This window comes from Dipodomys merriami, unplaced genomic scaffold (genome assembly GCF_024711535.1).
Source record: "Dipodomys merriami isolate MVZ:Mamm:240054 unplaced genomic scaffold, mDipMer1.0.p SCAF_129, whole genome shotgun sequence".
Lineage (NCBI taxonomy): Eukaryota > Metazoa > Chordata > Mammalia > Rodentia > Heteromyidae > Dipodomys > Dipodomys merriami.
In genome coordinates, this window is record NW_027202593.1 from 1,016,614 (window position 1) to 1,033,829 (window position 17,216).

General features: G+C 50.6%; 1 protein-coding gene across 1 annotated transcript in view; it reads left to right on the top strand.

Moving 5' to 3' along the window:
• LOC138824438 (sortilin-related receptor) overlaps positions 1-17,216 on the top strand; it is a 113,110-nt gene that overhangs the window by 21,428 nt on the left and 74,466 nt on the right. Inside the window, exons 4-6 of the mRNA XM_070018290.1 lie at positions 5,086-5,247; positions 7,951-8,018; positions 11,097-11,277. Of these exons, the coding sequence (XP_069874391.1) occupies positions 5,086-5,247; positions 7,951-8,018; positions 11,097-11,277 (411 nt within the window). The remainder of the gene's footprint in view (positions 1-5,085; positions 5,248-7,950; positions 8,019-11,096; positions 11,278-17,216) is intronic.

The following is a 17,216-nucleotide window of genomic DNA, read 5'->3' on the forward strand; positions in this document are numbered from 1 at the left end:
TAGGGCTGCTTACCAGCCGGTTACAGAGAAGGTTCAGGAATCACCAGAACCCTATTGGTACAGATGAGTTTGGTATCGGCATTGCCTAGTGATGTAGGTGTTAGCTACGCACTTCTCTCTCTTATCTGAAAAGAGGGTGCCAGTCTTTTTCGTCTGGGTTGACAAGCAAAGAGCAGGCGTTGGAGAGAACTAACTTGCAGTGTCGACCTGTGGCTGGGTGTGACGTCTCTGGCCCACTGCCCTGTGGTCCGTGGGTCTGGTCCTGGGGACTCACAGAGGTAGTGGGGTGCTCTCCATCTGGTCCTGGGCTCCTGAGGGGGGGAAGCTCTCCGTGTGGGCGTGGCTGCGCGGCTTCCTAAGTGGGCCTGAGTGCCTCCAGGAAGCAAGCCACACTCCATCCATCCTGCCCTTGATCCGGGACTTCTAGCCTGAGGGTCATGTTACCCTTAGATCCTAGTGTCTCGAGCCAACTTGAGGATGGCCTTGTGTTGTCCTGTTGGCCTGCTGGACTTACAGTTTGCATTCCCTCCGCACTTAGGGCTTGGAGCTGGGCAGGCAGTGTGTCCTCCTTCCTGCGTGGTGTGGGTTGTGGTGTGGTCTGGTCTGTGTACACCCCGAATGGGAGGAGCTGGCAGACAGGAAGGGTGCTGTGCTCCGCTGGGGAGCAGGGGGAGCAGTTCGGGCGTTGGGGGGCCTTTGGGCGGCAGAAGAGTATTCCTGCAGCTCTGGGGCCACAGACCAAGGAGACCTGGTGTGCGGTGGGAGGGAGAGAGGGAAGGCAGAGGTCCCATGGCTCCCAGTTAGGGTCCTTGGCCTTGCAGAGTGGCGCGTTGTCTGTCTCTTGAGGGTGAGCTCGAGGCCGAGGCGTCCAGAGAACAGGATGATAATGGCCACGGAGGAAGGGTCTCTAGTTCTCCTGAGAAAGGCGGTTACCTTCCCCAGACATCTCAGGAAGGAAGAGGTGACTTATCTGAGCTGATTACTTTTACCTTTGTTCCCTAAGAGGCAAATTACCCCACCACTTCCGGGGAAGAATCACACACGCCACCATCAACAGCAGGGTGTGGGCGCAGACACGTCCCCTGCACACGGAGGTCCTGTGGGTTGTCAGTGGTGACAGCGGATGGCCGCAGGGGCTCTGGGAGCAGGTGTTGGTGACAGGAGAGGGCAGCAGGCAGGTCTGGGGGGGCTGTGTGCGGTGGGAGGGGAGAGAAGGGAGGGGGAGGCCGCCGCCCGGGTCGACCTAGGGCTCGGCCTGCTTGGAGATGGAGCTGCTGGCCGTGGATGTCAGGCTCTCCTGTCACATTGGTCTCTAGTCCCTCAGCCTTCTTCCCGCTGCCCTGTGCTGCGTCCTGAGCAGTGGGCTGCTGTAGAACCTGGCAGCTCCTTAGAGGTCGTGAGGCTGTCTGGGTGGGGTCTCGCTACATCTAGGGTTCCTCCACAAGGGCCTCTGAAGTGTTCTTGGGTCCCAGTCTTGACCTCAGCAGCAGTGAGGAGCAGCCCTGCCTTCCTCCAGGCTGAGGCTGATCCCAGGTAAACTGGTAGGCAAGTCTCTCTATCCCCCTTCCTTCCTTCCTTCCTTCCTTCCTTCCTTCCTTCCTTCCTTCCTTCCTTCCTTCCTTCCTTCCTTCCTTCCTTCCTTCCTTCCTGTGTTGCCTTGTGCTCTTCATTAACATAGCATGTCTGCTCTCAGAGCTAGGGAGAATCCTTTGTGCCCAACAGCATGTGGGTGCATTCTGTTGTTATCTTTCCAAAAGAATTTGTATTTCCAGAGGGAACACAACTTAGCCAAAGGCCGGGGCTCCTCTGAAATCCTAAGTGATGGGAGCCTGGGCTGGGGAGCCGCAGCAGGTGGCTGGCTGGAGCTGCGGTCCGGAGGCAGTCGGTAGGGTTGTGCTGCTGGAGACCTGTGGAGTTGGACGGCAGTGAACGTCACAGGCGCCGCAGAGACCTCTCAGCGGGGAGGGGTGCTCTGCTTTCCTGCCGGGTGCGTAGGGGATGCATGGCCTGGAATCAGGGTGCCCCCTATGCCCAGGAGAGAGGGAGGCTGCCTTTGCATGGAGCTGGGATGAGGTGAACTTGGCTCAGAGGAGACGTAGCCACGGGGTGCTGGATCGGATGGGCACGTGGCATCAGGGCTGGGCTGGAGTACAGCCTGGGTGGAGGCGTGGGGATGCCAGCACGCAGTTTCTGCGCAGGGCATCTGGAGGTTTGCGTCTCAAGGGCAGAGCGCTTGCCCTCCGCTGCTTTTCAGAGCCCACCAGCCCTGGGCTGCAGGTGCAGGTGATTGTCTCTTGCCTTGATGACTGTGGGGAGTCCTGCCATAACAGTGTAAGGAAAGGCAGCCGGGTGCCCTTTAGCGTCTGCAGTGTGCATGGCGGGATGGGAAAGAGGAGAGTCTGGGATGGGAACGCTAGCAGCAATGCAGCCGCTCATCCCTCAGCCGAACCCCCAAGCATTCCACGCTCCACGCGTCGTAAGAGACACCAGGGACTTAACAGAATACCAAGGCGAGGTACTTCATAAAGAAAAAAAAAGATATTTAGCCTGTCGTTCTTGGAAGCGGAAAAGCCAAGAGAGCATAGTCCCCTCAAGCTGACCTCTGGTGGGAACACTCCTGGCTTCATTCTACCATGGCGGGGATGCTACGGAGGGAGAGATTCCTGGCAAGACCAGAAAGCCAGAGGGTAGGAGGAGAGAACCACTGAATCCCGTCACGACCAGCAATCAGTTTACCCTGCGTGAGGCCCCACCGCTTCAAAGCACCTCCTAAAATCACCACACCCCAGGACCGAGCTTCCAGTGCGTGACCAACCCCATCCAAACACAGGCGCTGTGGGTGCCTGCCCTCCCAGGCAGCACTTGGAGCTGCGTGGAAGGTTTGGCCACGTTAGCCAACGATCGAGGAGTGCCCAGCTTCCACAGGGGCGCAGAGGGGATGGAGGCACCGAGGAACCTGCAAAGGAGAAGCAGGGTCTGCACCAGTCAGGGCCGGAGATGGAAGTGGAGCTAGAAATGAGAGCTGAGATCCACAGTTGAGTGGCAGAAGGCAAGGGAAGGGAGAGAGTTCAACAGCGCCGGGTAAGACCTGTGATTTGAATCCAGGAAATGCTGAGTTTCAACTGGAAGAGGGAAGGATTGATGAAGGGTTAAGGGACAGGCTCTGCACCGGTTGGATGTGGCTTGGAAGTGGGTTTGGCCTTGTGTCCTCAGGGCTCGTTGATGGCTGTGAGCTTCAGTGTTATTATCAAAAGGGGGCGACCACGCCATCTGCTATCCGGGGTCTTGAGTCTCTGCAGGGTCTCAGCCTCTGTGAATAAGAATAGAGTGAAGGAGAGGCATGGAGAACTCTTAGCTTGGTGTTTGGCATAGGAAGATGCACTTGTAAAATTGTCAGCTATAATACATAAACAGTTAACAAGTTCTGTGATGTTTTAGATTCACAAATATGATCTTGCTGCAAGCCATGAAATGAATTTCTGGAGAAATCTTCTCCAACTCAGATTGCTCTCTTCCCCAGGAACCAAGACAGCTTAGGAGCTGAAGGGTAGTGCTATTTCTAGAGAATACTTTCGTGATGAAAATTATGATAATCATCCCGGGATCATAATTGTTTTTATTGCATTGCATTTGGTTAGTGTCGTTTTTGCTTTCAAAACATTCACTTTTTAAAAAAAAATGTTAGATTTAATTAGTCTTCTATAGAGTGTGAAGATTTACATTAGATGCTGGGGAGAAAACACAAGAGAAGAACACGGGCTTACATCTCTGGGAAGCTTGTGGTTTGGATTTAGGGAGAGCATGCAGTCTGGAAACGAGGTTAGAGCGTCTGTCCATACCCGGTGTGGTGCAGGAAGGCTCTCAGCGGGAGAACGGGTCAGATGCCGACCGGGAAAGTGTCCTTGAGCTGATTCTGTCAGATTGGCTGACTTCTCGGATGCGGAGGCTGGCTTGTGGGTGGAGCTGAGTTCCTCTTGCTCTAGTTTCTGGTTCGTAGGCCTGGTCCCCTGGGCCGCTCAGGAGCAGAGCTGGCCCCTGGCCTCATTACGTTCACTCCAGGCCTGCATCAACTATGCCCCAGCCTCATTTCCAATCCTTCCCCCAAGCCCTTGAGACCTCCATCAAACTCAGGGGGCCCCCGGGATGGGGTAACCTTTTCTCGCGGAAGTCATGCCTGTCCTTCAGCACCCACCTCTTAGAAGGTGCCATTTCAGATACCTGGGACTGGATCGGTTCCTGTGGGACTCTACAAGGCTTGATTGTTGTGTTTCTGTTGTTTACCTGTGGATGATGGGCAGCTGTGGCCCGGCCTGTCTCTTCCATTCATTTCTCAGGACACTTGGGGAAGGATGCTGGATTTTCGCTGTGGCTTCCCCGGTGTTGCCTGTGCCGGGCCTCTGGTGCACACATTATGTTGAACTGCCCTGGTGCTGCCCCCTGGGAAATCTGGAGGCCACAGCAGCACTGTCCAGCCTGGCCGGTGCAGGAGCCGAATACGGCCAGTCCCTGCTCACCAGAGCTACTTCCTGGTCTGCCTGGGCGTGTCTGGCAGCTTCGAGTGACCCCAGGGCTGCCTGCTCATCTGGCACCATAGTGAGACGTCACCGCGTATCTTGGGTGGATGGGATTTCAGCGGTTTTCATGGAAAGGCACGCCTGCCTCAGAGTGCTCAGGAGATGCAGGGAGATGGCCGATCTGAAGAGCAGGAATCTTTGTCCTGGCTGCCAACACCACCCTCGTGGTGTTGAGCAGCCTGTAGATAGACGCTAAGAATTTTAGGCCAGGTCCCGTTGGAAGGAAAAACATAAAGGCTTACCCAGCTCCACTACCTGGTCACACAGCTCGCTCTAACCCTAACCCTAACCCTAACCCAGCTCGCTGGGGTTTCCCCCTGGCCGGTCTCTGCAGATCTTCCTTCCTTGAGCCTGGTTTGGTGTGTCCATTGACAAGGGATGCCGGGAAAGCCTGGCGTCATGAGTGTGGGTGTGCTATGTGCACGTGGTTTGGAGGCAGCTGTCTGTGCAGTCGCTCGTGGTTTGGAGGAAGTGCCGCTCCGAGTTGACCTGCTTTTTTTTTTCTTTGCAGTACATCTTTGCCGACGCTTATGCCCAGTACCTGTGGATCACATTTGACTTCTGCAGCACCATCCATGGCTTTTCTATCCCATTCCGGGCTGCTGACCTCCTCCTCCATAGCAAGGCCTCCAACCTTATCCTGGGCTTCGACCGGTCTCACCCCAACAAGCAGGTAAGAGAGCTTTTGGAGCACAGTGCCGTGGATTTCTACTCCGCCTGGCTGGATTGCAGCGTCCTCTGAGTGACCTTGCCTCCTGCCCCTCCCTCCTCCCCTCCCTCCAGCCCTTCCTCCCCCGGGCTGGCCTTTGTAGCTACTATTTCACTTAGCACAGCTAAGGAAAAGTATATCCTCCTTGGCACCCTCTGCCTGGGTCCCCGCCAGCACCTGACGCCCGGCACTTGGAAGGCCCTGTGAGTCTAACACTGGGCCTTTCTGGGCTGATGCCTTTGTGGTCAGTTGAGACCCTACGATTTAATCAGAGTCACGTGAGATTTCTGGACGTGAGCTCTTTGGGGACCTCTTGTCACGTTTTCTGTTCGGTGTCTCCATCCTCCACCTTTGTTATTTTTGTTTGGTTTTGGCCAACCTGGAATTGAACCCAGGGTCTCACATCTCCCAGGCAAGTGCCCTGGCACCCCACTGTGCCCACAGCCCCCCCTCAGACATACCTGCCGTGGTCTACCATTAACTTATAGAATAAGTCAACTTGTAGAAATTCTTGTAACTTCTTACAAGGTACTTATAGAGTAAGTACCATTATTCTCCCTTTGTGTGTCAGCGTGTGCGTGTGCGTGTGCGTGTGCGTGTGCGTGTGCGTGTGTGTGTGTGTGTGTGTGTGTGTGTGTGTGTGTGTGTGTGTGTGTGCGCACTCGCTCCTTGACTCCAGGACTGAAGGAAAGCTAACAGGTGAGGAGAGCCAGGGTAGGATTTGTATCTCAAGGTTGAAACAAGAAAAGGGGTGGGACATAAACTTGTGAAACCTGTAGCTCCTGTATGATTGGGTTTATGATGCTCCCCAGTGTTTTCTGCTCAGAACTTTGGAACAGTTCTTTTGCTTTGCCGGTTGTTTAACCAAAACACAGATCTGTTTGTGTTTGCTTGCCTTAGGGAGTAACCTAAGCTTGCCTCAGCTGGGTTGGCTTACCAGAGGAGGTGGGTTCTTGTTATTTTTGGTCTCAGGCTTCTTAGTATCCACTACCTCGTGCCAGAGGAACCCTCTGGTGTCTCTGGAAGTTGCGGCCCTTTGGCCATGATCAGCAGGTGAATGACCCATGGCCAGGTTCACTGTTCACTCCATTCCCTGTGGTGCTCTGCCCGTCCTGAGTCCTCTGCATTCCGCCCCAACAAACCAGACCTGTTACCGTGCTGGGAGCTGATCCCAGGGCCTTGTTACATGCCAGATGCAAGTTCTGTATCTTAGCTCATGGTTTTTATTTTTCTTTTCTATCTTTTTCTTTTGGTTGTGGTAATTATACATAACATACTGTTTACTACTTATCTTTTTACTTTTTTGGAGAAGATGTTGCTGGGGCTTGAACTCAGGGAAGGCCTTGCATTCTTTTTTTTTGGAGTGGGGGGGCTTCCGGTCGTGGGGCCTGAACTCTGGGCCTGGGCGCTGTCCCTCAGCTTTTCAGCTCAAGGCTAGCGCTCTACCACTTGAGCCACAGCACCACTTCCGGCTTTTTTCTTTTTGCTTATGTGGTGCTGAGGAATCGAACCCAGGGCCTCAGGCATGCAAGGCAAGTGCTCTACCACTGAGCCACCTTCCCAGCCCCAGGCCTTGCATTCTTGCTTGGCTTTTTCACTCAAGGCTTATGCTCTACCATTTGAGCCACACATCCATTTTCAGTACACATACATACATACATACATACACACACATGTGCACACACATATTTTTTAATTCAGTTTTAATATTTTTGCAGTGTTGGAGTTTGAGTGGAGGGTCTTACGCTTGCTAGACAATGACCACATGAGCCACGCCTCCAGCCATATCTTCACTTTAGTTATTTTTCTGAATATGTTTATGCCTGGACTATCTTGGACTGTGATTCACCTATTTGAGCTTACTGTGGAGCGGGGATGGCAGGTGTATGTTGCTGTCCCCAGCTTTGATTGGATGAAATCAGGGGCTCCAAAACTTTTTGCAGAGGTAGCATTGAGCCACGCAGATCCTCAGATCTCAGCCTCCTGAGTGGCTGGGATTACAGGTGTGAGCCATTGTCCTGGCTTCCCATAGCCATTTCTAAGTGTATGGGTCATTACATTCATTGCTGTGCAATCTCAGCATATCCATTTTCAGAACCCTTCTCGTCTTCAAGCTCTGTCCTCACTGGACGCCCCCTCTAGCCCCCTGGCAATTGCCGTCCATTCTACTTCCCGTCTCCTCATATCAGTGAGATCATACTGTGTCTGAGTTATTTCACTCAGCATAATGGTTCCAAGGCTCATGTGGAGTCCAAAGAGTCTCAGAATCTCCACCCTTCCTAAGGCTGAGCCTTGGTCCATTGTGTGAAGAGGCCACATTTTACGCGTTTTGCTCAGTGGCTTTCCCACTAAGCTTCACGAGCCGAGGCCCTCATTACAAACTCTTCAGGGTGTTGTTTTTCCAGTCACAAAGTGCATCACCTGGAGGGAAGTTTTAAGAACTGTAGCTTCTGATAACCTTTAAGGGGAAGGCACCGTGCTCATTCTTCCTTACTCCTGGGTGCCTTGGTGACTTGGGCCCTAGGGTGCGGCTCTGTCCTGTCCTCTCTGTCTGTCTGAGCTGGATAGCCGCCCTGGTGGCAGCTTGCCGCCGTGCTGGACTGAGGTGCCGGGCAGGCCGTACGCGCCTCTCCTCATGCCTGCTTCTTGCTGTTTTGGTCTTTGCAGCTATGGAAGTCGGATGATTTCGGTCAGACCTGGATCATGATTCAGGAGCATGTGAAGTCCTTTGCTTGGTAAGTTGTGTTTTCTTGTAAACCTGACTCTTCAACACCTCATTTCCAGGCCCAGCTCCTTGCTTGTGGGCAGGTCTGTGGCCCTCCTCTGAAAAGCGAAGCCGGCCAAGAAAGGAAGGTCTTGTGAGAGTTGAGTAGAGCCTTGTGTTTTCCAACCCATCGGGGCGCCCAGGGGAATCTCCCCGTGACCCTCGCATGTAACAGAATTCCTAAAGGCTCATTTTTCAAGCATTGCACAAGGAGTGGAATTTTCCTTCATATAAAATTCAGATATTTGTTCATTCATGATGCAAGTTTTTTTTTTTTTTAATGTCTGGTAAACATAAAACCTACTCAGTACTTTAGGGTGTAAGAAATTGAATCACTTAATTGATGTAGCTGCTAAAGAGAAGATAGTTTAACAGCTAAAAGGAGACATTGCTTGTACCTGACACACAACTGGGAAGCAGCGGGCACAGAAGCTGGAGTGGGGCTGGGGCTCTTTCTTCTGGATGTCAAGCTGGTGGAGTGAGCAGCTTCCGGTGGGGGTATTATCTGTGGTTGAGGATGCACGTGACAGGTAGGATGCAGCATTATGGGACAGTGGGAGACAGGGATTCCGCACAAGGGACAGGATGGCTGGAAGCGGCAGTGGAGCTCTGTGGTACGTGAGAACACGCATCTTCTGTTTGGACATTGGATTGGGGGAAGTTTGGGAAGAGAATGCAGTAGTAGCTGGGTGTGGCCATGCACTCTTGTAAATTCTAGCTCTCAAGAGAAAGAGGCAGGAGAATTGGGAGTTAGAGGCACATCTGAGTTACGTAATGAGTTCTAGGCCAGCCTGGGCTACATAGTGAGAACCTGTCTCACAAAAACAAAAAACCCCTAAACCCAGACCGAAGAACCCAGAAAGGGATTTGCACTGAATTCTGGGTAGCGATGGAGAGTCATTGCAGGTGTTTGAGGAAGGGAGTGGAGCGGATGGACTGCAGTGTGAGTACAGGTGTTGCTAGCCGCGGTTGTGTCTGACCTTGTGTTTTGGTGGCAATGTAGCGTTGTCACCTTGACCGCAAGAGTTGGCACACGTGCAGGGTATGTATAAAGCACATTTCCAAGAGGGATTGTGGGGTGAGTGGATTTATTTAGCTGCTATCACCCTCAGCCACAGACCCGATGGAATGGAGCCGTCATGGATTCCACATTCCTATGGGGAAATCCTGTTAGCTCCAGCCTCAGTATCCTTGTCAATCTCCTGCTCAGCTAGCTACTTCTTTACTCTGAGCCCAGCTAGTCTTCCTGCTTTCAACTCTTGTCCTTCTGCAGTTAATTCTCAGTGCGGGGACAGGTGGATCCCGTTACAAGCAGGTCAGATCATATCATTGTTCTTTCAACTTTTTCATGCATCGTGGTTACTGCGGGTAAAGTGGCTGGTGCCTGCTGACCACAGGACACTGGGCCTTTGCACTTGCTGCTTTCTCCGTTCAGGATGTTTATCACCAGGTCACACTGTCTGCTTTTGGTCCTTCACCTCAGCAAGTCATTGCTCAAGTAGTTCTTTGTCAATGAGGCCTACCTAGAGAAGCGTATTTAAAGTTTATTATGTATATTTAAGCTATATACCATGCAATGGGATATACCTAGTAAAATAACTCATAGTTATTTTTCAGAACTGTCAGTTGACTAAACATAACTAAATATGGTGAAGCAAGTTACTGCATCACTTCTTACACACAGAATTTGTGTGTGAGAGAGAGAGAAAGAGAGAAAGGAGTTGGTACAGATCTATTCATTTCAGCCTTAGAAAATGGTGTACTTTACCTCTTATAGACATGTAGGTATCTTAAGAGAGACTGCCTATCTTTGTCTATTAGATAGCTAAGTGTCCGTTAGAGGGTTGTGTGTCTGGTTTGGGGGGATTTTAGGTTGTTGGAGGGGGAATTCCGCATCCTGAGCGAGAGTATAATCTGATCTTGCAGAGAATAAATAAGAAGCACGGTTGTTGAACCCCACTTGGTAACCTGGAAGCAGGAGGGGTGTCGGAAAGCTCAGCATTTATTTATGCTGTGCTGAGCTGGAGGTTGGCGGTGGGACAGGAGAAGACCTACCCAGAGGGCCTCGGCCTGCCCTGCACACGCTCCGGGAGGGCTCTGAGGCAGAGAACAGGAAGTGTCTGTGGGTGAGACCAGGAAGCTGGGAGACAAGATGGTGGCCAAGAATAAGACCTTGTAGGCGGAGCGGAGCCTGGAAATGGATCACGCATGTGGATTGGGGAGTGGAGCTGGGATGAGAATCACAGTTCCTGGCTTCCTCTTTTGGCTCAAGGAAGGAATAATAGAACTGAACTCATCTCAAAATATCTCAAGGAGGGTTCCTTCTTTAAAGAAAGAAAAAAAAAAACCTAGCAGCCTACTTGGAATTTGCATATCCTCTAGGCTACAGGAAGTACTTTAATCAGTGCTTCTAATTGTGGTGAAGAGCACACGCCACTACCCACCCACACAGAGCATCTGATGATACAGAATAGCTTTCTCCCACATTGGGTGCCCAGGCTGCTGCTTCTCCACTGTCGTGCTCAAGTCCAGATTCGAGGACAGAAGTCAAGCCTTCCCTGGTCATGAAAAAGTGACCCCTGTCAGTCTGCATTCATCTTCTTTCTTCCTCTTTTCTGGGTGGAGGGGGCAGTCAGAGCGGAACCCTTGGGATAGAGGAGGCTTGGAGGCTTGGCGGCCCTGCGTGTGGGGTCACGGCTTCGCTCTGCTGCGCTTCGTAACTTGAGCCCAGAAACCCCGCCTGCTTGCAGCAGTCCGTGGTGTATCCATCGGGAAGCTGCTCGCCCTGTGCCCTTTTCCACGCCGCGTCTCACGGGCAGGGCCAGCGCGTGCTTTGTGCTGAGCCCAGGATGCTTTGGGAGCCACAGGCGTGTAAGACACCTTGCCAGTGGCCGGTCCTCTCCTGAAGGAAGGTGTCTCAAGCACGGATGGTACCATGGATAGCTTGCATCAGGGAGCCCCTGAGTTCTCTTCAATCGTCCCCACATCCAATCCTCCATGCGTCTCATGATTGAATACGGGGGTGGTAATGGCACCTTTTTCCCTTCAGGGGAATCGACCCCTATGACAAGCCAAACACCATCTACATTGAACGGCACGAGCCTGCGGGCTACTCCACCGTGCTCCGCAGTACAGACTTCTTCCAGTCCCGGGAAAACCAGGAAGTGGTCCTGGAAGGAGTGAGAGACTTCCAGCTTCGGGACAAGTATATGTTTGCTACAAAGGTGGTGGTAAGTGGAGCACACACACTGCTCTCACGGGGCAGGCCGTTGGAAGGTTTGGCAGCCCCATACTCCCTGTGAATTTGTCCAAGCAGAGGGGCTGGGGAGATGCTGGGTGGTCCCTGGCGTAGAAAGTTTAGGATAAATACTCAAAGTGCCTGTAGACTCTGAATACAGAGAGGAAGGATGGACATAATCATAAAGAATAATAAGCAGTGGATGATGATGATGATGATGATGATGATGATGATGATGATGATGATGATGATGATGATTTGTGTGTGCAGGTACTGGGGCTTGAACTTGGAGTTTTATGCTCTTGCTTAACTTTTTCACTCAAGGCGGGGGCTCTACCATCTGAGCTGCACTTATATTTGTGGCTTTTTGCTAGTTAACTGGACATAAGAGTCCTGCCTGGTCTGTCCTTGAACCATGATCCTCAGATCTCTGCCTCCCGAGTCGCTAGGATTGTAAGTGTGGGCTATCTCCGCGTGGCGGCTTTTTTCTTGTAACCCTACTGCATGGTGTCTTTTAAATTTAGACTGATTTCTTTGGGATTTTTCAGCACAAGTGTTTATGGCCAATAGGTTATGGAGTCCCTGGCCAGCGGAATTAATACGCAAAGCAAAGCAGTAACTAGGCTCTGGCTGTCAGGCGGCCAACTCTCAGCCTTCAGGAGAGCCCTCGCTTTGAGCGGCTATGTTGGAGCCAGATGTTGTAAAAGGAGGGCTTGCGCACGTGAAGGCAGAGCCGCTCATCTGCTGCTCTATCACCCACAGCCTGTGTCAGCCACCGCCATCTAGAGCGTGCTGGGTCTCCGGGCCTGGGAGCTCCAGGCTTGCTTTCTGAGGACTGGTCAGCCTTCTTTGAAAGGAGCAGGAGGCTGCCCCCTTACCCTCGCTGCTGACCTGAGAGGCTGCAATCTCCCCCATTCTCATTTATTTCTGTGATTGGAAGCAGGCCAAGCAGAAGCAGTTAAACCCTGTGGTAGGATGCGAGGTTAGGGTATGGGAATATCCCGCCCATGTTCCCCACCAAGCAGGGAAGGGTCGGGAGGAGAGGCACACACAGGCCTCCCTGAAGGCCAGAGGCTTTTCCCATCACTTACTTTCCAAAGTGTGTTCGAAAACTACTGAGCTCTCAGGCTGTTTGCATTGAACTGTCGATATTAGCTCACTCCCTTCCTGCTTTGCCTGTCATTTTCTAACACACACACATGCACACACACACAGGTGGAAATAGGGTTGAAGCATTGGTACCTGTGACCTTGAGATTGAGTCACCTTGACCTCTATTGTCTAAAAATTTTATCTTCCACTCTCTAGCGGGCCCAGGCCTTTGTTTGTTTGTTTGTTTGCGTCCCTTGGGCTTGAGTTCCATAGTTTTATTTCCTGACTCCTAAGACCCAGTGACTGGTTTTGCTTGCGTTTGGGTCTGAGGTGGATGGAGACGGTGCGTTTCTCTCACCTTGCCCTTCCCAGATCTCACAGCCACGGCTACAAGTCACGTCCTTGTTGGAGCGTTCAGTGCCTCCCCGCCAGTGTAACAGCTCTGTCTGTGGTGCAGATGCAGCTGATTTCCTGGTCAAGGGTAAGGTCTACCTGGGTTTTCTCTGATGTAGCCCCTGCACCTGGCACAACATGTGGTGTGCATAGCAGGCGTGTGGTCGGATTGAGTCCAGGCCACCTCTGCCGACCTCACTTCAAAAGCTCAGCCTAGTAGATTGACACCATTTTGGTGGGAGGGTGTGACACTCCGCGGTCACCTGACAGTCTCCAGCTCTTGGCAGCAGAGTTGTGGTCACGCGCTGGTTCTCCCTCCTACACATGTCCCGGACTCCGCATTCCCAGGTCGCTGGTGAAGCCGAGGCTCTGGGTAAGGGCGCCCCGGGCGTGGCTGGCCGCACGGCACAGGTGCGCTTGTTACAGAGGCGGGTTGCAGGCAGGTTGCTCTTCCCGCCCCCGTCCCCATGCTTCGCAGGGGACAGAGGAGACACCGGAGTCTGAGCAACTGCCCCAAGGCCTTTGGTTTCTGGAAGTGTCACTAAGACGCAATTATGCAGTTCCCAAAGGATGGCGGAAGAAACTCCACTGGCATCGGGTTATAAAACAGTGTTTTCCTCCTTTTTATTACATTAGACGACCAAGCCGCAAGAATAAATGAAATTTGCCTTGGTCCGTTAACTCTCCCGGTAGGAGAGAGTGTCGCCTTTATTCCGGGGCTTTCTTCCTTCCCGGGCTGTCTGGGCTTGGGGAGCTCCCACTAGACGGCACGTTAAACAGATCCAAATCAAATTTGGAAAATGAAGGAAGGAACTAATTTTAAAGCCACCGACAAAGTTGGTTTGGAGTGATTAACCCTTTCGTTTCCTTCCAGCGCCACGAATGATTAGCATCTTTTGCAAATTTCTCAGTCTGTGTAGGGACGGCCACCTGGTGGCCGAGTCTTCAGAACCGCCTGTGCCCTGCTGTTCTGGCACTGGGGCTCATCTGAGCTTTGTATCTGATGGACCTTTGATTTATTTCCTTATTCCAAGTTTACGTCTTTCCCTTGTTATTTGACATGAAGTTCACGCATTTGTCTTAGTGGCCTCTATCAAAATGATAGCACCATCAAATTCCGTGGTCAGCTAATCTGGTAACTTGCAACTGTTAGAGTCTTTCTGGTGGATGACAGTTCGTTTGAGGGAAGCGAGGGTTAGTTAGTCCCCTGGGTCCCACTCACAGAGTTTGGCACAAGCCAGATGCAGACATCTCTTGCATTGACGTGTATCAGTAAGCAAGGATTACCTGTGGGCATTGTGAAACTTGCTCTTTTTCCTTACAGGACAGGCAGCCACTCATGCTTTGTATGATGTAGACCTGGTGCTGCAGAGCAGGCAACTGGCAAACAATGGCCCGACACCTGCTTTTGTAAATAAAGTTTTATTGGATCACAGCCATCCTGCTTGGTTCACATGTGTTCTTTGGCTGCTTTCCTGCAGGATTGCATGGTCTTACAAAGCCAACTTGGACCTGGATGCCCTTGAATCCCCCCTCCCCCCAAGGAGCTGGGATTAGATACAAGGGCTGGTTTCATCTTTTTATAGTTAATTTATATTTTTAATCTATACTTTTTTTTTTCTTGCTGGGCCTGGGGCATGAACTCAGGGCCTGTGCACCGTCCCTGAGGCTCTTGGGCTCAAGGCTAGTGCTCTACCACTTGAGTCAGAGCACCACCTCCAGATTTTTCTGAGTAGTTTATTGGAGATTGAGTCTCATAGACTTCCCTGTCCAGGATGGCTTTGAACTGAGACCCTCAGATCGCAGCCTCCTGAGTAGCCAGGATTATAGGCATGAGCCACCGGTGCCTGGCTATTTAGACTTTTTATAAAAGACATACGAGTTGCAAATTTATTCTGCCATTCTGTGTACTATGGTTTCTCTTTTTGATATCTTTTTTGGCACAAAAGTTTTTAATTTGGGTGAAATTCCAGTTTACCTATTTTTCTTCTGCTTATGCTCTTGATGTCTTTTCTCTCTCCCTCTCCCTCTCCCTCCTTCTCTCCCTCTCCCTCTCCTTTTCTCTCTCCCTCTTCCTCCTTGTCTCCTTCTCCCTCTCCTCTCTCTCTCCCTCTCCTTCTCTCTCTCCCTCTCTCTCTCTCTCTCTCTCTCTCTCTCTCTCTCTCTCTCTCTCTCTCTCTCTTTCTTTCCCTCCCTTCCTTTCTCTCTTTGTGGTGCTGGGGATAGAACTCAGGTCCTGTCCAATACCAGGCAAGCCCTCAGCCCCCCCTTTTTTTTACCCCCGGTTTGTTTTGGTAAGTCCAGTCTACAGTTCTCCAGATCTGCCTACCTCAGACATTTAAAGTGGTATGGAGGCTCCTTAGATCAAAATACCTACTCCATGCTTTTTGTAGGTTGCTGGGTTTTTTAAATTATTATTTTCCCAGCCTTGGTTCAGTGGATTTCCTGTAAAGAAAGCCTGCCTTTGTAAAGATTGCATTCATTGTGGTGTGTCTCAACATTGAAGCACACTGACTGATTTGATAGTTTCTTAAATGCTTCCACCCAGTAAGTCCCTCTGCCTCCCCTGATGGCCTTGGGTGTCTTGAGGTTGACTTCCAGTGCTGCAGGCTGTCCTGGTGTCACCTGCTTGTGCAGAGCCTCACGGTCAGCTGGAGATGAGGAGTGGACTCTTCTCCCTCTCTCTTGAGCATGTGTTTGCCCATGTAGCTTCAGGAATCTTTCAGAATGTATCAACCAAAGCCTCTTCGTTGTATCTCCTCCAGTTTTTCTTTTACAGTCTTAAAGTTAATTTTAAAAAACTCTTAAGTAGTCGTGCAAGGGGTTTCAACTCAACCTATGAGTTTATGACTATAGTGCATCTTGACCAGTGTCATCCCTCTCCCAGCCCCCCCCCCTCCCCTCCACTTACCTGATTGCATTTTCACACAGGTACATTGAATATGATCTGTATCCTCTCACCTTTCCTCTCTCCAAGTGCTTCTCTTTTAAGCTTTTGTGTACCCAAACTGCTGGTGTTGCCAGTGGCAAGCTGGAAGTTGAGCATTTGCCAACTGCCAGTCTTTACTTTGTGTAAACACGCTGGGAAGCACTGGAGAGCTAGGCTGGTGGTGGAGGGTAAGACCTGAAGATTGAGTTTTGCCACGAACTACCAGACTGGTGAAGGACCAAGCAGGTTCCTAACAGTGCGGTGATGGGAGTTCCAGCCCAGTAGTTGACTGCTGTTCTGCATAGCTATGAGGCTGGTTAGAGTCCCGGTGTCCGAGAGGAAAGGAGCCCCAGGTGCGGGGAGGGCAGGCCGGGCACAGCGCAGACTGATGATGTGAAGATGGGCGTGTATGTGACAGACAGCAGCCATCACCCAGAGGTGCCCTGGGAGGGAGCCTGCGGCCTGGGCGCTGACAGAGGGATTTTAACCTGACACTCATCTGTACTGTTTTATGAACATGGTTTGCTTTTATAATAGCAGTGAAAGAAAACCCAACCCACAAAACATCTCTGGGGGTCACTGACGAACGTTTCTAATGCAAATTGCAGCCAGTCCCGCGTTTAATTGCTGATCATTGCTAGTATTTTCTTGGAGGTAATTCAATAATACGATGACTCTTTAAAACTACTTGAGGAGTGAACCTGAATTGCCCTGGCTTAGGAAGAATTTTTCTGGAAGGTATTGACATACATAGGTGCGTTTTGAATTATTTTTTTGTTGGTTCATTTTGGTATTTTGTGATTTTTGTATTTATAGAGGCAGAGTAGTCTTGAATATATTTTTTAAGGGATAAGGACATTATTAAACTTATTTTATTGAAAATTTATTGAAGACTGATTTAAAAGATATATGATACAATTATAGATATACATTATTATATATTTAAAGGAAAACATAAACCATACTAGGAAGAAAAGCTAAATTCTCTCAAAATATCTACAAATATATGGTAGTTTTAAAGTAAAAGAAACACTTTACAAAGGGTGTGCTACCTTTTATTTATTTACTTTTTAAAATCTTGAATATATTTTTAATTCTCAGCCCTCCCGGAAGTAATCAGTAAGAACTTTGAGCTAATGTTGGGCTTTTTGGTGGTAGTGAAAACTCTCTTCTTTGGTTAAACAGCAGTACCGAGGTATGAACCTAGTGCCTTAGGCTTCTTCGCCCGGGTGAGCCATGGCATCTCTGGCCATTTTGGTTGTTTTAGATAGGGTCTTAAAGCTTTTTGCCTGGGCTGGCCTTGAACCATGATCTTCCTATCTCTTTCTCCTGCATAGCTGAGATTATAGGCATGTGCCACCATGCCCAGCTTTTTATTTTATTTTTTGAGTTTTTTTTCTCCCCATATTGTTCTCAGACTGCAATCGTTCTACTCTCTGCCTCCTGAATAGCTGAAATTATAGGTATAAACCATTGAGCCTGGCCAAGAAGTACCCTTTTTAAGCAATACAGTTAGAG